The following is a 19,271-nucleotide window of genomic DNA, read 5'->3' as shown; positions in this document are numbered from 1 at the left end:
TGGCCCCTTGGTTCCATGGGACCCCAGTGTCACAATTGACTCCTTGCTTCCACGTCACCCCCTCAGTGTCAAAATGGCCCCTTCACTCCATGAGGAACACAAAAGTTTTGTAGAAACATTGAGCAAATCCTGCTTAAAACAGCTAGGAACATCTGTTTGCATTCAAGAAAGGTTAAAGGTGAGGACGGCACCAGCAGCTTCCATCTGCAATAGAAAGATCCAAGGAAAGGACAGGGACAGAGAATTCAGCTGCAATACTCAGAGAATTGTGCTCCCAGAGATCATTTCTGCTCACACTGTCCCTCGTAGAAAGGTGACTTCCAGGCAGCCTGGACTGAGCAGGTGGTTCCTGAGTGGGGTTTGTTGTTCAGGAAATCTGCTCAGGCTTTTCCATTTTTTCTGGTTTGAATAAAAAACAGAGAGACACTCCAAGTCAGAATTACAATTTATTAGCAAAAGAAAAAAATAAAAAAACCAAAATGCATTCAGTAATACAAAAGAAAAAACACTGACAAAGTCAGAATACAAGTTGACACCCTGTTGGTCAGGGTGTTGTTCACAGTCCAGTTGGAATTGTGGCTACAGTCCTCCTGGAGTGGCAGATGTGGTTATGTTGGAGCAGTGATCCTGTAGTAGGGTGTAGTCTTCCTCTGAAGATCCAATGGAAATGACAGCTGCTCCCTGGGAAATCCAGTGGAAAGGCAGTTTGTTCTGTCCCAAACCCCAGATTATATCCAGCTGGGGATGCTTAGCCCCTCCCCCCTGGGCGGAGCATCTCACAATGAGCTAAAATCATTCTATAAGTCATGGGGTGGGTCCAGAAATGGCTCCCAGAGGGAGTTATCTCTGAGTCACATGGCAAGGCATTGATTGGCCCATTTACAGGAGATAAGGAAAAAACAATGCCCCTCCTGGTTTCAACAACTCTTGAGGATTGGAATAGAATACATCTTTACATTGTCACCTAGGACATCTATCACTGATGGAAGGGTGGGACAGAATAACTTCATATTTGAGGTAATTTTGTGCTCTGCTGGGAGTTTCCTGAGGGCTCGTAGTGCTGTTGCCTTCAAGAACAGTTTGGGCAATGGCTGTGGGACTGAGGGCTGGGTGAAAAATGAGAACGGTTGTTAGTCTCGTATTTACAGTCTTTTGCTATATGTCCAGTTTTCCCGCAGTTATAACAGTTTCCACTGCCTTTATTACATTCTGTATTGTGGGGAAGCACGTTTGCTGCAACCATTGCACCCTGGCTGCTGGCCTTGGCTAGGCTGGAGTCATGGTCTGAGACCGCTTGGCAAATGCAAGCATCAACCATCTGAGCGATGGTCAGCTCAGGGTCAAGGGTGAGGCTGTGCAGAACCTTTCTGCAGTCCATACTGGCATTACAGAAAGCTAATTTGCTAATAAATTAATCCTGGACCTTTTGATTCTCTACCTTTTTTTCCAATGCTTTCATAAGGCGATCTACAAACTTGATCAAGCTCTTGTCCAGGCCCTGGTGAATGTTGGCAATGGCAATGTGGGGTGTAGAAGCATCAGGTGTTTGGAGGAGGGTGGACCGTGCAGCACCTTTGAGATCTTCCAGTATTGACTCTGAGGGGACTTCATCCTGATATTGAAGTCTAGTATAGTCTCCTTCCCTGGTAATGTGGTCCATTGTGAGGTGTTGTTGCCCTTCTTCCTTAACATAACCTTTTCATAATTCATTAGGTTTATTTATCCAAAGTCCTTTCCACAAAATAAACTTGGCAGGTGACAATATAATTTTCATACACTGTTTTAAATTTTATGGTACTATCGTGTGGGCAGTACATGGTGCATTCAGCAAATTGTTAAAATAGGGAGAACCCCTCCCATAATCCTTTGCAGCCTTTACTAAATCCTTCATTTCCCTGTGGGAAAAAGATTCCCACTTAGGCCTTGGCCCTCACTTATACTGCACAGATGCTACCTGAATCTTGGAGACCACCTCCCAGTCCCCCTCCTTTGTGGCTTTTCTCCGTGTCCTCTGCCAAGAATCCTTGGGCTCATCCTCACTCTTGGATAAGCTATCGCTCTCTTCCTCTGTAGAGGAAGCAGGTCTGCTGGCAGAGACGTGGGCCTTTCTGCCGACTGACAATGCCCAGTGTCAAAGGCCTTTGGTAGCCAAAATAACTTCCTTCTTGTTGACCCCATGTCTGGTTCCGGTGACGTGGGAACAGGAAGAGGCTGGACTGGAGAAAGGGCCCGAAAGTGGAGAGGTGGAGCCCGCATTGGGGAGGAGCTTTCCAGTGACAGGGGAGGGACCCGACACAGGGGCGGAACTTGGTGTCAAGGTGAGACCCGTTGCAGGGGAGGCACCTGGAGCAAAGGCAGGAAATGGGGATGAAGGTGGGAGGGAATCTAAAATGGCGATCTCTCTCACAAGAGTATTACCATCTTGTGATTTACAGGAAGGAGGACTAGGACTAATGGATGAAGGGCAAGGGAATATCTCAGGGTGGCACAGCCACGACCACCCTGAGGAGAAGACAGGAAAGGAGGCGAGATGGCAGGCAGCAGATGGCTTGTCTGTGCCAAAGGATGGGCTCTATCTCCCATCCTGTTCTAAGGGAACGTGGGTTGGAGAACCTGGGGGCCAGGTTGAATAAACCAGGACAAAGGGTTGGAACCATGAACTCGTGAAATGATCCCATAAATTGAATGAAATAATGGATAAAATTTCCCACCTTTTCAAACGCCTTGTGTTTGTAAAATATAAAGCTTTTCCCCAAGAGCATCCCAAAATGATGACTGATAGAATCAACAGAGATATCAGGAAAATCTGTAAACTACCAGTGAACAATACCTTTCAAACTCCCCTCAGAAAATGAACTTCCCTCTAAATTTAAAGGTCTCCAAAACTTTACAAAAACATCCTTTTCAGCTTGGGACTGAGTATTTCCCATAGCTGCCCCCAGTGGAAGAGGGAATTCCCACCCACAGGAACAGAAAATCAAAAGCCCGAACCCCTGGCAGCTCTCTGCTACTCAGTCACTCACTCAGGCTCACAGGCACAATCTTCAGCCAAAGCGGGCTTGTGGGGCTGTCAGTGAAGTTGGTCCCACAGATGTTGAAGGGATGGCCAACTTCCACTTCAGTGAGATTTGGTAAAATTCTAGTCTCACTTCAGGGTTGTGGCTGACCTGAAAGGGGAACAGCTTCCAGTGACATCTGGCTGGCAGGATCACTGCTGGAGATGCTCACAGGGACCTCAATGAATCTGGTCCCTGTTCAGGTGCCAGGTGTAGCATCATGGCTCTACTGAGGTCCTTGGAGCATCCAGCACTCACGAGCCCAAAGCTCACTGCTACCTTAGAAAGCTGACAGAATAGGCAGGATGGGTCTTTATATTTTCTCCAGCAAACTGGGTTTATTGGTACAGGAACAGGCTACACAGCTGAACACAGCCCAGGGATGAAGACAGGGTGTAGGCTGAGGGAACAGGGTCTTATATGGAGTACTGAGGGCAGAGCTGAGGGTCAGGGTACAATGGATATGGGGGAATATGGTGCAGAGGAGGGGTCAGAGGTCAGGTCAGCGAACCTGGGAAACAAGGGTGGACGAATGCCGCAAACTAAGGCCAATGGAGGGACAGAGAGAGAAGAACATTCTAAGGTTAAACAAACGTGGGCAATAGGAGTTGAACTAGGATAATTAGGCCAATAGGCCAACAGGGTAACATAACATAACATAAATCAGCATGTGTCTGCAAAGATCTATGGGAGAAGAAACCATCTCACCCTTAACCTGAAAGCCTATTTCTCTTATCTGGAACCAGTCCTCCATGTCTGGGGGAATGAGACACTGATAGTAGGCCTCTGGGCCTCCACACACCCTCACAGCTGGCCTAGGGCAGGTCTGGAGTGGTCTTGGTGGCAGCTTGGTCTTGGCACACACTTGAGGAGGGTGTCTGTTTTCAACAGGGAGCTTAGGAGTTTCAGATTACTAAAATAAAAGAAGAAAACCCCCTCTTTGCCTGAGCGCAGCCAGTTCTCCAAGCTTAGCCGACCCCAGGTGAGTGAGGATAGACAAGATGGGGTTTGGAAAAGTCGAGCAAGGCTCTCCACACTGGGTCAGATCTCAAGACACAGCTTCTCAGAGCATGCCAGACCTCCTTAGGAAAGCCCCTGGGCCTATCAGTGACAGAATGCTGCTATCATTTCTTCTCTAAAGAGAACCATACACCCTTCAAACAGGAATGTGGATTTATTAGAAGCTATTTAACATATTTCTCTGTAACAATAGAAAAAGAACTTCTTAGTGAACTGCACTACGATTGAGGGAATTCAAAGCAAAACCACAGTTTGTCAGGATGTGCTTGATCATAATGAGCCCTGTGGTGCATTTGGAGCTGAGCCTGGAACTTCAGGGCCTGAGAGGAGATTGCACAAACCTTTCCAGGAGTCAAAGTCAGAAGAAAACCCCAAAGTTTCTTGAGGCATGAATGGGTCCCTCTGAGGTCCATCCCCAACACAGGCTCCTCATGGACTCCTTGGAGGAGAGACCTGGAGGCTAGGATGGCATGAAATCCTCTCAGAGACTCAATGTGGAAAGGAAAATCCAAAGTACCTTAAAAACCTTGAGTATCTCACAGTATTAATGAGCACTACTAAGTGTCAGTACAAAGCTCTCAAGGGACTCGTTAAAGCAGAAAATTGGGGCCATGATTGCACAAAGCTCTCACAGAGTCTGTATCAAAAGGGAAACACCAAGTACCTTAAAATAACTGAAGTATCCTGAAGTATTAATGAGCCCCACTGAGTGTTGTTACTGAGAAAGCCTCTCCAGGGACTAATTACAGCAGATAATTGGAGGCCATGATTGCACAAACCTCTCAGAGACTCCAAGACAAAAGCCAAACCCAAAGTCCTTTGAAAAACCTGCAGAGACGCTCCTGGCACAGAGGCAGCTCCTGGCAAGGGCAGCGCTGCAGAGAGACAGCTCTGGCCAGGAGCAGCTCCTGTGCACAGCCCAGCAGGGCTGGGGCTCTGCCTGCAGCCACCCCGGGCACAGCACAGAGGCACAGAGGGGTTAAACTCAGCCTGGGCTGGGAGCACAGAGCAGAGCTCACTCGGGGCTCACTAGAGCAGAAATCAGCCCAGGTTTGAAACAGTCATTCCCTGGCTGTGGGAAGAGAAGCTGCAGTTCCTGCAGGGATCTCCTGGAGCTGGCACATCCCACAGTTTTGAGGACCTTTCAGGAGGATTCTCAGAGCTGCTCCAGGGCAGGGCTGTGGCCCTAGGGCAGGGCTGGCTTTCCCTGCTGCCCCAGCTGATGCATAGCCCAAGGCAGCTCCTGTTGCCAGGCTCTGCTGCAGGGCTGAGCACCCGCGGCTGCAGCCAGGGGTGCCCAGGGCTGGCCTGCAGAGCAGGGTCCTGCAGCCCAGGGCGCTGTGCTGGGGCAGGGACTCTGCTGCCTGCCAGGGACAGCTCTCAGCCGGCCCAGGGAGCTGCTCCCAGCGCTGGGGAGAAGCTGTGGGGGGAAGGAGCCACCCTGAGCAGGACAGGGGCTGCTGCTGAGAGGGGCTGAGTGGGGCAGGGCTGCTCCCAGCTCCAGACCAGCCTGAGCACAGCTCTGGAGGACACTTCCCAAAGAAGGTACGTCTGGAAAGATCAGGAGCTTCCCTGAAAGTGTTTTCAATTTCCTACTTGGAGAAGGATGGGAATGTTGGGGTGATGACAAAAAGATTTTTGTATTTTTTACATTTTATATATTCATAGCTCTCTAAATTACTACCATATAGTTACAATACTATAATCCTTACTTAACTCTAATAACCTCTTAACTCTATTAAACCACTATTATATTCTTATATAGCTTTAATCCTGAATTAAATCTGGTATGTTTCCCTACCTTTCTCTTAATAACCTGACTGTCTAAATATATTCCTAAAATGCTGTATAGTCCTATTCTTTTATATAGTCCTGAAATACTATATAGCCTTCTAGGAACTGGACGTATAGGAGCATTTTGGGTTTTGAGAATGAGCAGAATATGAGCAGTCATTATAAAAAGTGAAGGCAAAGAAGCCTTTGGACCTACTCCAATGGGTTGACCCAGGGGTGGGTAACTAGGGAAACTGAATCTCCTTTTGGATGTTCCTGTTAAATATCCTAATTAATCAACCTTAATAAATTGTTGAAATCAGGAGCTGGGTGTGCCCCATCCCCACTGGGACACCTGGAAGCTTCCAATACATGTCTGGTTGTTACTTTACTGTTCTAACACTGTTGCAAGGGTTTTTTGGTTTTTTTTTTCCTCTTTGGGTTACAGACAGCAGAGGGATGCCAGAAGCAGAACAGAAATTGTAATCCCAGAATCACAGAACATTCTGAGTTGAAAGGGACACACAGGATCATCAAAGGAATGTTTGAACATTTACAGGGACTCCAGAACTGCAACTTTGGGTGGCCAGTCTCTCTGCTGGGAGCCTCCCAAAGGGCCCTCAGCCCTGGACAGCAGCAGCATCACCTCTGCAGGGCCCAGCAGGGCTCTCCTGAGCTGCCCTTGCCCAGCTGCACACAGAGCCTGCCCCAGCCAGGGCCCTGCACACAGGCAGGTTTCTGTAGGGCCCCGGCCAGGGCACACAGGCTGGGATGGGCTCTGTGAGCGCTGGCAGGGACAAGGCTCCTCTCAGGAGGGAATGTCCAGGCCCAGGGAGATGCTCAGGGAAGGAGAGGGGGCTGAAGAGAGCAGTGCTGGGGGCAGGATGAGGGCACGGTTGGATTGTGGGAGGTGCCAGGCACAGGTGGGCACAGGAACACTGTCCTGAGTGCCCGGCTGTCTCTGCCCTGCCCTCCCAGGCACAGCACCACAGCATCTTCTCTTGGTTCTGCCCGGCCCTGATATTGTCCCTGTTATCTGCTGCTCTCAGGGAGGCTCTGGCATTTGCAGCAGCTGAGTCAGGCTCTGCCCTTGGCATTCCTGCCAGGCAGGGCTGTCCATGGGAATGGGGTGTCCAAGCTTCCCTGGCACCAGTGGGGCTATGGGCAAAGCAGTCCATGGGAAAGGGGAATGAGCTGAGCCCCCTCCCTGAGATCCCATCATGGGCACAGCCAGGGATCTCCTTGCTGTGCCCTTCCAAGCTCTGAGCTGCCCTCCTGGGTGCAAATCTGTGCCAAAGCCTCTGGGAGTTCCCTGAATGTCCCACGAGGAAGGGCAGAGCTGCCACAGCTGAGGAAATGCTGTTGGGTTTGCCCAGGGAGCCGTGAGTGTCCTTGGAACAAGGGGGGGCTGAGACCTTGCCCAGAGATCTTTAGAGAGGGTGAGACATTCAGGGATCCTCTGCTCTGGGCAGAGTTTGATTTATCCCAGGCTGACCCAGGAGTGTGATTGTGCTCTGACTGCAGCCAAAGGTTTCCCCACAGCAGGAAGAAGGTTGAGTGAGTCCCAGCAGTAGGGACTGTCTACAGGGAATGGCCCAGGTTTGGCTTCAAGCAGCCTCTCCTGACTTCTCACTGTCCTTTATCCATGAGCAGGTCCCCATGTGCAACCCCAGCAAATGTCCAACAGCAGCTCCATCAGGCACTTCCTCCTGCTGGCATTGGCAGACACGCGGCAGCTGCAGATCCTGCAATTCTGCCTCTTGCTGGGCATCTCCCTGGCTGCCCTCCTGGGCAACGGCCTCATCATCAGCACCATAGCCTGCAGCCAGCACCTGCACACGACCATGTTCTTCTTCCTGCTCAACCTGGCCCTCAGCGACCTGGGCTCCATCTGCACCACTGTCCCCAAAGCCATGCACAATTCCCTCTGGGACACCAGGGACATCTCCTACACTGGATGTGCTACACAGGTTTTTCTGCTGATCTTCTTCATGGGAGCAGAGTATTTTCTCCTGACCATCATGTGCTACGACCGCTACGTGTCCATCTGCAAACCCCTGCACTATGGGACCCTCCTGGGCAGCAGAGCTTGTGCCCACATGGCAGCAGCTACCTGGGCCACTGCCTTTCTCAACGCTCTTCTGCACACAGCCAATATATTTTCCCTGCCCCTGTGCCATGGCAATGCCCTGGGCCAGTTCTTCTGTGAAATCCCCGCCATTCTCAAACTTTCCTGCTCACACTCAAAGCTCAGGGAATTAGGGCCTCTTCTGTTTTCCATCTTTGTAACAATTGGTTGTTTTGTGTTCATTGTTTTCTCCTATGTGCAGATCTTCAGGGCTGTGCTGAGGATCCCCTCTGAGCAGGGACAGCACAAAGCCTTTTCCACCTGCCTCCCTCACCTGGCTGTGCTCTCCCTGTTCCTCAGCACTGGCACATTTGCTCACCTGAAGCCCCCCTCCATGTCCTCCCCATCCCTGGATGTGGCCCTATCAGTTCTGTACTCAGTAGTGCCTCCAGCTCTGAATCCCCTGATCTACAGCCTGAGGAACCAGGAGCTCAAGGCTGCAGTGTGGAGACTGATGACTGGATGGTTTCAGGAACATTAAACTGCTGGCCAATTTCTGCCAATCACTTGTAATAAAAGTCATATTTATACTTCTTGTTGCTTTGGTTGTGGTGGTATTTTTCCCTTCATTTTAGGTGTTCATAATTTCCACAAAGAAAAGGCATTCCTTGCACCATTTCTCATTTTGTTTCTCTCCACCTTCCCCATGGCCACAGACTGTGTCAATGAGGGTCTGTGCGCCTCGTGACTTTGAAGGAACTAAAGGATCTCGCAGCAAAGTTTTCTGCACAGATGCCCTTTTGTTGCCTTTTCTGGAGCTGCAGCAGCAATGTCTGTGTGCAGAGCTGGGGGCAGATCAGTGCTGGCCCAGCAGCTGTGCCCAGCAGCAGCAGCACTTGGTGTTGCCAGTGCTGCTGCCGTGGCCCTGCCCCGCTGCCCTGGTGGCCCTGGTGTTGCTACAGGGCCTGAGTGCTCTCGGGGCCGGGCACAGCCCTGGGGGTGGCAGTGCCGGGGCTGCAGCAGGGACAGGCCATGGGCACTGCTGGGGCAGCACTGACACCTCAGCCCAGGGCCTGGGGGCTCCAGGCTCCTTGCCCAGGCTCTCTCAAGAACACACCCAGGCCAATGCTCAGCACAGAAAACCCCTGTGAGCAGCCCCAGGCTGGCCGTGGGTGGGCTGGGGGCAAACAGCATGGCTGGGGCTCTGCAAGGACCCTGGGGTAGACGGGAAGGATCAGCAGAGCAGGGGCTGATCCACCCCCAGTGCACTGCACAGCCCAGGGCAGAGTCCCAGACCATCCTCATGGAGCTGCCAACAACATCCCCCCTCTGCAGCCCTGGCCTCTCCCCCAGCTCACACAGGTGCCCCATCCTTGCAGGCACAGACACAGCAGCACTGCCTCAGCAGCCCCTGTTTGCATTGCACAGAGCAGGGGGAGCACCCCCATGCTGTTGCTGTGGGGACATGAACCTGAGGGATCACAAATGCCATCAGCCCCTGGGGCCAGCAAGGGCTTGGGCACGGCAGGGAAACCATTCAGGTTTATTGGGACAAACCTTTGAGTTCACCAATTCTAACCTGCACCCTAATGCCATATTGTCTGCCCTGAGCCTCCAGGTTATAAAATCGCAGCTCTGTCTTGTCCTTTCAACCATACTTCTGTTCCAAAACCCTCACCAGCCTTTTTGCTCTTCTCTGGACACGCTCCAGCCCCTCCATGGCCTTCCTAAATTGGGGGCCCAGAACTGGTCGCAGCACTCGAGATGGGGCCTCACCAGTGCTGAGTGCAGGGGAAGAATCCCTGCCCTGCTCCTGCTGGCCACACCATTCCTGATTAAGGCCAGGAGCCATTGGCCTTCTTGGCCACCTGGGCACACTGATGCCTCATGTCCAGCCTGCTGTCCATCAGTCCCTGCAGGTCCCTTTCTGCCTGGCTGCTCTCCAGCCACTCTGTCCCCAGCCTGTAGCACTGCAGGGTTTGTTGTGGCCAAAGTGCAGGACCCGGCACTTGGTCTTGTTCAACCTCACCTTGTTGGATTTGGGCTCTGGATCCAGCCTGTCCAGGTTCCTCTGCAGAGCCCTCCTACCCTCCAGCAGATCCACACTCACACCCAGTGTGGTGTCATCTGCAAATTTGCTGATGCTGGACTCAGTCCCCTCATGCAGATCATCAATGCAGATATTGAAATCCACGCTGGCTGGCTCTGATCCCTCGGCCATCCTGTGGGTGCCCTGTGATGGCACTCAGGGTGATCTGTTCCATAACCTTGCTGGGCACTCAGGTCAGGCTGACAGGCCTGGAGCTCCCCAGCTCCCCCTTCCAGCCCTGCTTGGGGGTGGGCTCACACTGACACCTCCAGTGCTCTGGGACCTCCCTGCTGAGCCAGCACTGATGGTAAATGTTGGAGAGCAGCTTGGGGAGCTCATCTACAGCTCCCTCATCCCCCTGGGATGGATCCCATCTGCTCCCAGAGACATCTGTGAGCATCTGAGTGGCTTAGCATGTCCCCAGCTGCTTCTTCCTGGATTACAGGGGGCTGTTCTGCTCCCTGTGCCCATCCACCAGCTCAGGAGAACACTTGTCTTGAGGACAACTTGACTTATTCTTGAAAACTGAGGCAAAGAAGGGGTTAAATACCTCAGCCTTTTCCTCATCTTTAGTAAGCATATCCCCCCAAAATGGAATGGAGGTTGTCCTTACCCCTCCTTTTGCCATTAATGCATTAATAAAAATATTTTTAATATCCTTCAAAGAAGTAGCCAGTGGTTATTACGCTTTCAGCTCTCTTTAATTTTCTTTCTGCATTGTCTTGGTTTGGAAAGTCAGGTGTCCTCTAAGGAAGGCAGGAGCCTCCCCTGAAATGGAAAATGTAAACCCCTTCTCTCCAAATTGTTATCAATTTGAATATAACTGGGCTCTCCGGCAAAAATATGGGAGTAGGAATAACAGTTCCTTATTAGGAAAGTAAAAAAAATTATGAAATAAAACAATGCAGTAAACCAAAACAACACTGACAGAGTCAGAACACAACCTGACACCCTGTGGGTCAGGGTGTTGGTAGCTGTCCAATTGGAATTGTGGCTGCAGCCCTCCTGGAGTGTCAGGGGTGGTTCTGCTGGAGCAGGGATCCTGTAGAATGCTGTAGTCTTCCTCTGAAGATCCACTGGAAGAGGCAGCTGCTGTTCCTCTGGGAAATCCAGTGGAGAAGCTATTCTGGTGTTCCAGAAACTCAAGATTATATCCAGGTAGGAATGCTTGGCTCCTCCCTCTGGGCAGAGCATCTCCCAATGGGATGCTATAGTTCTTATCAGCCATGCAGTGACATTCAATAGCCCATTATCAGCAGATGTCTCCCCAGAGGGAGTAGTGGTTGTGGAAGAGATAAGGAAAACTGCCCACTTGACCACTGCCATACAGATGGCAAATAGAATCCATCTTGCCTTGCAATCTGGGACATGCATGACCTAACAACATCCTAAACACTTCCTTAATTGCCTGCCGCTCTGTGCAATGATGATGCACCCTCTTTTTTCCCTTGAGTTCCTAGAAAAAGTTCCGTGTCCAGCCAGGCCAGTAATTTTCCTGGGTAGCTCACTTTTTGACCCAGAGGAACAGGCTGTTCCTTCTTTTTCAAGATTTCTTTCTTGAAGTGCGTTCATCCTTCCTGGAACCCTTTGTTTTTAAGGGCTGTTTCCCTTTAAAATATCGGTATCAGATTTGGTATTTTCCAAATTTACATCGTCAATAGGCCAAAGTCTGCTCTTATTGGTGCAGTGCATAAGATTTGTTGATGCCTCTCCTTTCACAGATTATTTAAAAAGTCAATAATTTCATGGTCACTGTGCCCCAACAGCCTCTGACCACTACACCTCCCACCAGCCCTTCTCTGTTTGTGACCAGCAGGAGACAGAGCTTTCCTTGGCAGTGGGAATTGCAGGAAAGCTCCCCCAAGTGCAGCTTGGAAGGTTCAGCCTGGAGCTGAGGAGAAAGCAAAGTCCCTCGCAGGGCAGAATGTTGGTGCTGGAGGTGTGGCAGCGTGAGGCTGGGCCATGGCCGGGCTCTGTGTGCCAGGAGCCGGCAGCGCTGGGTGCAGGGAGCCCAGGGAGGGCACAGAAACGCTGGGTGAGAAATGCTGGGGCACAGCGAGATGGGCGAGTGCAGCTGGCCAGGGCAGAGAAGCAGCACACCCAGGGGGCACAGCCTGCAGGACAGATGGCCAAGGGCTGGGCATGGCTGTCAGGGCCACAGGCTCCCAGGCCTTTGTGCCCTGGCTCGGGCAGTGCCTCTGGAGGCCCCACAGGAGGAACTTTCCTGGCAGGGGCTGCACTCTGGTTCTCCCTCGGCCTCCCTGGGGAGGCTGGCAGGGGCTGCAGGTTGATGCCATTTGTCCTTGCTGGCCCTCACATCTCCCTGGCCCACCAAGAGCCCCGAGGCAGCCGTGAGGGACAGGCCCTGCTGTCCCAGGCTGGGCTCAGGGCTTGGCCTTTCTGCTTCCCCCAACCAGCCCAGGCTTGCTCAGCATTGCAGTTCCCTGCTCAGAGCCTTGGGCTCCCTGCAATCCTGCCCTCAAGGATCTGCTCTCACCAGGCCCTGGGCAGCCTTTGGCACTCCCTGCCCTCACTGGGGCCCAGCCATGCTCCAAGGCACTTGGAGTTTTGCTGCTGATTCCTTGAGCAGCTTCTTCATTCTTCTCTGCGCGCCTGATGCTCCTGGACCCAGCCCCAAATCCAGCGTGGGGCTGATTAAAATACAGAAAGCCCTCAGGAGCTCTTTGTCTCCCTTCCATTGTCTTCCAGTCTCCAGGGCTTCTGCAGTGATTGGGATCAGTTTGGAGTTCTCTTCAGGAGGGAGATTCCAAAGTGTACATCATGACTTTTGGTTTTAGTCAAGCGAATATATTTCTACTTTTCATTTCAGAGAAGAGGGGATAGAAGCATTCCCCAGGTGATCTTGATGCTGAATGTCTCCTTAGGAGGTCTGGGCACGGAGAAGAATGAGCCCCTTGCCGGCTGAGCCTGTTTGGCCAAGCTGCTCCTCACCCCCAGCCTCACAATGTCTGACATCGCCCACCTGGGACTGACATCCCAAAACATAAAAAAAAAATATGCATTTTACTTGAAAATAAAAATATAATATTTACTAAAATTCTAGGTATATTTTTCTTGTTTATAATAATATTATTCAATATTTTTATTACCCAGTTTCTAAATTTATATGAAAACTAAATACATTTTTAGCAACCAAAAGAATTCTTCCTCATTGGTTTTAAGTGCTATGTTTGCCCAATTATCCCATCATAAAAAGGCCAAATAATCTTAAAAGTAGTAACAATTTTAATTGAATAGTTAAGATAAAAAATATAAAATTGGATACAATATAATTCAATTAAAATAAGGGATAATTTGGTTCCAATAATAGCGCATAAGCAAGAGATACCGCGGGGTACGAAGGGCAGAGTTCAATGACCCTTGTCACTTCACATACAAGCTTGCCAAGTGAAAATCACCCCTTATATGCCATGTGTCAATGCCATCTCCCCCGATTTTCGGTTCGTCACTTTTCTGTCTCTGCCTTCATTACCACCCTTATCACGCATGTGCCACCACTCGGTTTGGTGGTCGGACAAGTCTTTGGGGGTCATCACTGATGAAGGCCCTGTAGTCTTCTTCGTTGTCCTTTAATTCACCTTTGGGTTACACATGCGCATCAAGCCAGTAAAATGTAAACCAAGACTAACGTATCACTGCATCTACATATCAAGGCAATAAATCCCTTATAATTAACATTTTCTGGGACTGAAGCGGTTCTTGGTCATTTTTAGCAACTATATCTTCAGCTTCTTTCCTGTGGTCCTTGAAAAAAACATCTGCTGGGAAAGGTGTGGGGGGGGGGGTGTGGAGCCCCCCCTTTCCCTCTCCTCTTTGGCATTACTATTTTTATCTTCTTTTATTATTTCCAGATATCAGTTACTGTATAAATATTGTTTACTATTTCAATTTTTATCAGCACGAATCACACCTATTTACCACATAAGTAACATATTCCCTTAACTAATTAATTGACAACTATCAGTTATTGATTTCTCCTTCTTTTTGTTAATAATTTAACACGTCTATAATTTTTTATTGGTTTCTCACACAGGGTCAAGGGGGGAACTCTGGGGTCCCTGGAGACATTTCTGGCATACATTTGGGGCAGTTTTGGGTCTGGGGAGGGAATTCAGAAAGAACTTGAGGGTCTGGAGGACACTTAGGGGAGCCGGGTGGGCACTTGGAGGGGCACTCAGGGATTCTGAGGGACAGTTCGGGGTCTGGGGCAGCACTTGGGGGTCCAGGGGGGCCCTTGGAGGTCAGGGAAGGGAATTTGGGGCCCTTCAGGGTCTAGGCGAGCCCTTGGAGGGCTCTGATGGGGCTCTCTGGGGTGCGGGGGGTGATGGGAGTTGTAGGCGCGGGTATCATACAGTTAAATGGGGCTGCGGAGCATCATGGGAGTTCTAGGCACAGCTGCAATGGCTCTCAGTGGGGCACGGGGCACAATAGGAGATGAAATGCTGGCTGGAATAGCGCCAGACATTCGCCGCGGAGCATGATGGGAGCTGTAGTCCCGGAAGTGGTTTGAACGCAGCGTTTTGGGGTCCGGGAAGGCTCTTGGTGTGATAAACGAATTGACCAAATTTAAGAACCGTATAATTATCTTTATTATTATGCAAGCAAGAATAAGCAAGGTTCAGCGCTGGGCGGCCAGGAGTTCCCGCTCCTCTTAGGCACACACCTTTCCCCCTTTAAAGTTTGCTTTTTATTGTCCCTTTCTTCCGGATTCCTGGATGACGTCTTCTGCGCTTGCTCCTCCGGTTGCTAGGGGGTCTTTTTCTGCCTTCTGGTGGTCGTGGGATGAAGGCCCCAAGTCTTCCTCTTTGACCGCTTTCTTTATAAGGCATATCTATAAGTCTAAATTCTACAAGCTAAGCAATTCTTGCAAGGTTAATAATTGTTACCAGATGTGGCAGTATCTAGTTTCAGAGAGTCTCCTATATCTATGGTGAAATAAACAGGGCCAGGAGACTTCTTCTCCTTTTTAATGCCTTTATTAAAAGGGATCAGCTCAGGATTGGGCGGCTCGGTAGGGCTGCAATCCCCGTTGCGTCTCCCAGGGCGACTCAGAGGAGGAGGATATGCGCAGCTCTGCCCACTAGGGGCAGAGCCGGGGGATCCAGTCCTCGTGGGAGCCTCTAGGGCGTGATGTCCCCGTCAGATGTTACTCCTCCCAGCGTCTCCCAGCTACCTGGTCCCGGCATTGGGACGACTCCCTGCTCAGGGCGAGAGGGACTCCGCATCTCTGCAGGCTCAGCACTTGGCTCCTCATGTCCAGACATCACTTTAGTCCATCATGGCCTTCCTCCCCTCCTCCTGGTTAGGAGGATCCAGCTGGGATCCGTTAGTGGCAATTTCTGTTCACCTGATGGCACCTGGGGTCCTGGACGGTTATCTTTCTCCCAAATTCTTATGCCAGCCACCCTCATCATCTGGACCTCTTCTGGAGAAAATAATATACTCAGGATGGAATTCATCTCCCCCCAAGTGTAGATATTTGGACCTAGAAATTGATCCACTTGGTTAGCTATGCCCACTGGGTCCTCGACTAAATGTCCCAACTCTTTCTTGAATCCTCTCACCTCAGAAGCAGTTAGGGGAGCATTCACAAAGCCAACACCTCCTGCTACTCCTCCCATAGGAACCTCTCTGAGGGGAAAGAGTCTCTCTGCCTTGGAGGTCTTGGATCTGGTGCTACAGTACGGCCCATCTTCAGATGCCAAACTACTTTGAGAGATATCTGGGTTACCTTGAACTTTCTGCCCATCAGCAGGTGTATTTGCTGATAGCTGTTTATCGGGCGAAGAGGCATTTGTGTCCCAACTAGGAGGAGGTAAAGGGACAGCAATAGGAGGGGGAGAAGAGCCTGAGTGGATATTAAGTGCAGCTGGAGAAGGGGTGGAGAATGCAGCAGGTGGAGTAGGCACTTGTGGTGGTGCAGAAGGGACTGGAGGGGATACTGGGTTTATCATAGTGGAAGCTGAAGAGGTAGAAGGAGGAGTTTGAACAGGTGGTAGTGAGATGGCAGCCGGGGGAAGAACCGGACCTGCCATTTGAGGTGCTTGAAGAAGAGGATTATATGGTGGAGGGGCAGAAGGAGGCAGATAATCCAGGGGATCCCATCTTTTACTAGTCCTATCATCCCCTCTTTCATTCCCCTCTTTCCTCCTCTGTACCTTACAAATTCGCACCCCTTCATCCCCAACAGCGCTCTTTAACCAGCAGGCTACATACAATAATTGCTCAGGATCAGTATCCCCTCGAGCCGTCAGATAATTATTTAATAGCTGGCACATCCACTTATCCTTTGTCCCACACCAAGGCCATCCTCCTTGTATCTCTAATTCTGGCCACACTTCCATACAATAATGGATCATTTTCGCTTTATCTAATCCCTCCATGGCCTCTATAGAATCCCATTTTACTAACAGTTCTCCTAAGGGACTATTGGGATATATATACCTCAGTCTCTTACCAGTCTTTCTACTATTACACCCTCCCATTTTACAGGTCTTAACAGTAAAAAAAATCCCAAAGGTGCCTTTACTGACCGGTAATTTCAAAAAAGAATCTTCTTTGAGGAGCTTCAGCCTCCTCCACTGAACTTCAAAATTTCTGCCTGATGCTCAGGACTTTATACTGAAACAACTGCCCGATCTCTTGATTGCCTAACTTTCCCCACGTCAGGTCTTACATCTATCGGGACTTGAACACACGAAACCTCGGCCTAAGAATCCGGGTCGTGCCTGACTCCCTCAGTCAGGAAAAACAACTGCCTGATTTTTAGTTTGCCTAACCCGCCAATTTTTAGGCTTCACCGTATCAGGACTTAAAAGCAAACCACAGCCTCCTTCGCTGGGGTTTTTGCCTGGCTCCTGTGCCAGGACTTACTTTTGCCTGCAGGGCTTGTGAGCTACCCGAATCCTTCTCGGGACTGACAAAATCTTACGTGGATCCTCCTCGAGACTTACAAATGCTACCCGAATCCTTCTCGGGACTGACAAATCTGCCTGACTTCCCTCTGTCAGGGCCTATTTTGGGTGCGTGCCACTCATACAAAAATTCCCTCCGCACGCCTGGAGTGGGGGGGCCCTTTATTCTCCCTTGGGAGACGACTCACTCACACTAATTCCAAGCTCCGCCCCCTGTTCCCAGCCGGCTCCTTCGCAGGAATCCGGAAACGCGGTACTGAGAGGTCTGCTCTCACTTCGAAGGTCCGGCTGCCGGCCTTCGTCTCATTCACACACACATGCGCACGTCTCCCGCTCCCGCCACCGGCTTTCTCACCAATCTGGTGCTCCGGTGCTCCTCTGCGTCGCTGCTCCTGAGCCGATCCCTCTGGTCCTGGTAGCCAGCTGTCCTGAAGTCCAAGATGGCCAGTCTTGAGTCTTCTTGCGGCGTGGCTATCCCGGACGAGGGCCCAGCTGAAATAAACAGGGCCAGGAGACTTCTTCTCCTTTTTAAGGCCTTTATTAAAAGTGATCAGCTCAGGATTGGGCGTCCCGGCAGGGCTGCAGTCCCCGTCGTTCCTCCCAGGGTGACTCAGAGGAGGAGGATATGCGCAGCTCTGTCCGCTAGGGGCAGAGCCAGGGGATCCAGTCCTCGTGAGAGCCTCTAGGGCGTGATGTCCCTTTGAGCCTCGGCGGCCCTCCTGGTCCCGGCGTTGGGACGACTCTCTGCTCAGGGCGAGAGGGGCTCCGAAGGTGTTCAGCATCTCTGCAGGCTCAGCACTCGGCTCCTCAAGTCCAGACATCACTTTAGTCTCTCAACTCTTATTTGGCTCGTTGTTTTTGGGGTTTTCTCTGTGTCTCTGGAGTCGGGGTCCCACAAAGCATTCTGGACTTTGGAGTCACTTTGCATAACCCCCCCCACCCTCTCAGCTGGCTTCCCTATGCTGTAAGAGAGCACAGCCTCGGGGAAGGGCCATCCACCGCACCCAGCCAGGCCTTTTACTAATACAAAGGAGGAGATAAGCCTTAACGACCCGGTATTACAATAACAAAGCACTAAGAATCTGGCAGAGACCGATCTGGCTTCATCCCTGTAACTCTTTCTCACAAAAAAAATATTAACCGAATTTTTGTTCATAACAATGGATTGCTGAGCTTCTTTTGTAACTCTTTGCTAATGATGATGTGCTTTGTTGAGCTTATCCTTTTGTCAATCTTTGCAGCTGTGCATGATATAAAATGACACAATTCCTTAAGTTGGTGTCTGTGTCTTTGGTAGTGACCCTGCCCACTGGGGACACAGGCTCGCCTCTTGCCTAAGTGTTCCTTGGGAAGGCAAAAGCTCTCACTCTAAAATTCCCCCCTTCCTCTTTGTTCCCCCCCTTCATACCCTGAGCATGATGTGCTCTGGTCTGGGCTATGCCCGGGGTGAGTTGGGGTCCCCTGTCCTGGCTGTGTCCCCTGCCCAGCTCCCCCGCAGCCCCAGCCCCTCCCCAGTGTGGCTGCCGAGGGGCAGGACAGGCCTTGGCTGTGCTGCAGCTCAGCAAGAACAAAACCATCTCTGCGTGCTCAGCCCTGTGCTCAGCACCCGGCCCAGCAATGTCTCAGTGCCAGGGGCTGTGCCCTCAGTCCCTGCCAGGGGTTTCCATGGCAACGCCAGGCCAGGTGACCCAGGTGTCCCCCCCCCAGGTGCCGGTTGCCATGGAAACAGTGCCCAGCCCTGCCCCTTTCTGTCTGGCTGACCTGGCCTTTGGCCCTGGCAGTGCCGTTGGCTGCTGGTTCCTGGTGCCTGAGCGGCCAGCGCGGCACAGGGCAGGTGGCCATGGCACAGCCCCCAGCAAGGGATCCCCTCTGGCTCTGGGCACTGACATCAGCCCTGAGCAAGGGCCCAGGGCAGCCTTCCATGGCCACCAACCATCACAACGGCTCCGGGCACTGGTTGCCATGGCACCAAACTAAGGAACAGGTCCCTGTGGCCGTTGCCATGGCATCTGGTGGCACCAACGAGTGTCACTGCAATTGTACCTGGAACAGCCCTGGCAGCGCTTTGTCCCAGGGTTGCCATGGCAGCTGAGGACAGACACAGCTGGTGCTCTGCAAGGGCCCTGGGACAGGCGGGAAGGAGCAGCAGAGCAGGGGCTGATCCATCCCCAGTGCGCTGCACAGCCCAGGGCAGCGTCCCAGAGCGTCCTCATGGAGCTGCCAACAACATCCCCCCTCTGCAGCCCTGGCCTCTCCCCCAGCTCACACAGGTGCCCCATCCTTGCTGGCACAGACACGGCAGCACTGGCTCAACAGCCCCAGTTTGCATT

General features: G+C 51.4%; 2 protein-coding genes across 2 annotated transcripts in view; one reads left to right on the top strand and one right to left on the bottom strand.

Moving 5' to 3' along the window:
* Window positions 1-3,810, bottom strand: part of LOC141726529 (olfactory receptor 14A16-like) — a 31,785-nt gene extending 27,975 nt beyond the window's left edge. The window contains exon 1 of the mRNA XM_074531452.1: window positions 3,765-3,810. Coding sequence (XP_074387553.1) covers window positions 3,765-3,810 — 46 coding nt within the window. The remainder of the gene's footprint in view (window positions 1-3,764) is intronic.
* A 3,715-nt stretch (window positions 3,811-7,525) lies between these two features.
* Window positions 7,526-8,458, top strand: LOC141726528 (olfactory receptor 14A16-like). The gene has a single exon (XM_074531450.1). The coding sequence runs from the start codon at window positions 7,526-7,528 to the stop codon at window positions 8,456-8,458; it is 933 nt and encodes a 310-aa protein (XP_074387551.1).
* Window positions 8,459-19,271: the final 10,813 nt, after the last annotated feature.

This window comes from Zonotrichia albicollis, chromosome 36, assembly GCF_047830755.1.
Source record: "Zonotrichia albicollis isolate bZonAlb1 chromosome 36, bZonAlb1.hap1, whole genome shotgun sequence".
In the NCBI taxonomy this organism is placed as follows: domain Eukaryota; kingdom Metazoa; phylum Chordata; class Aves; order Passeriformes; family Passerellidae; genus Zonotrichia; species Zonotrichia albicollis.
The sequence above is the reverse complement of the archived record's forward strand: the minus strand, read 5'-3'. Positions and strand labels throughout refer to the sequence as shown.

Coding starts and splice junctions, on each gene's coding strand:
- LOC141726528 (XM_074531450.1), top strand. CDS start 7,526: ATGTCCAACAGCAGCTCCATCAGGCACTTCCTCCTGCTGGCATTGGCA.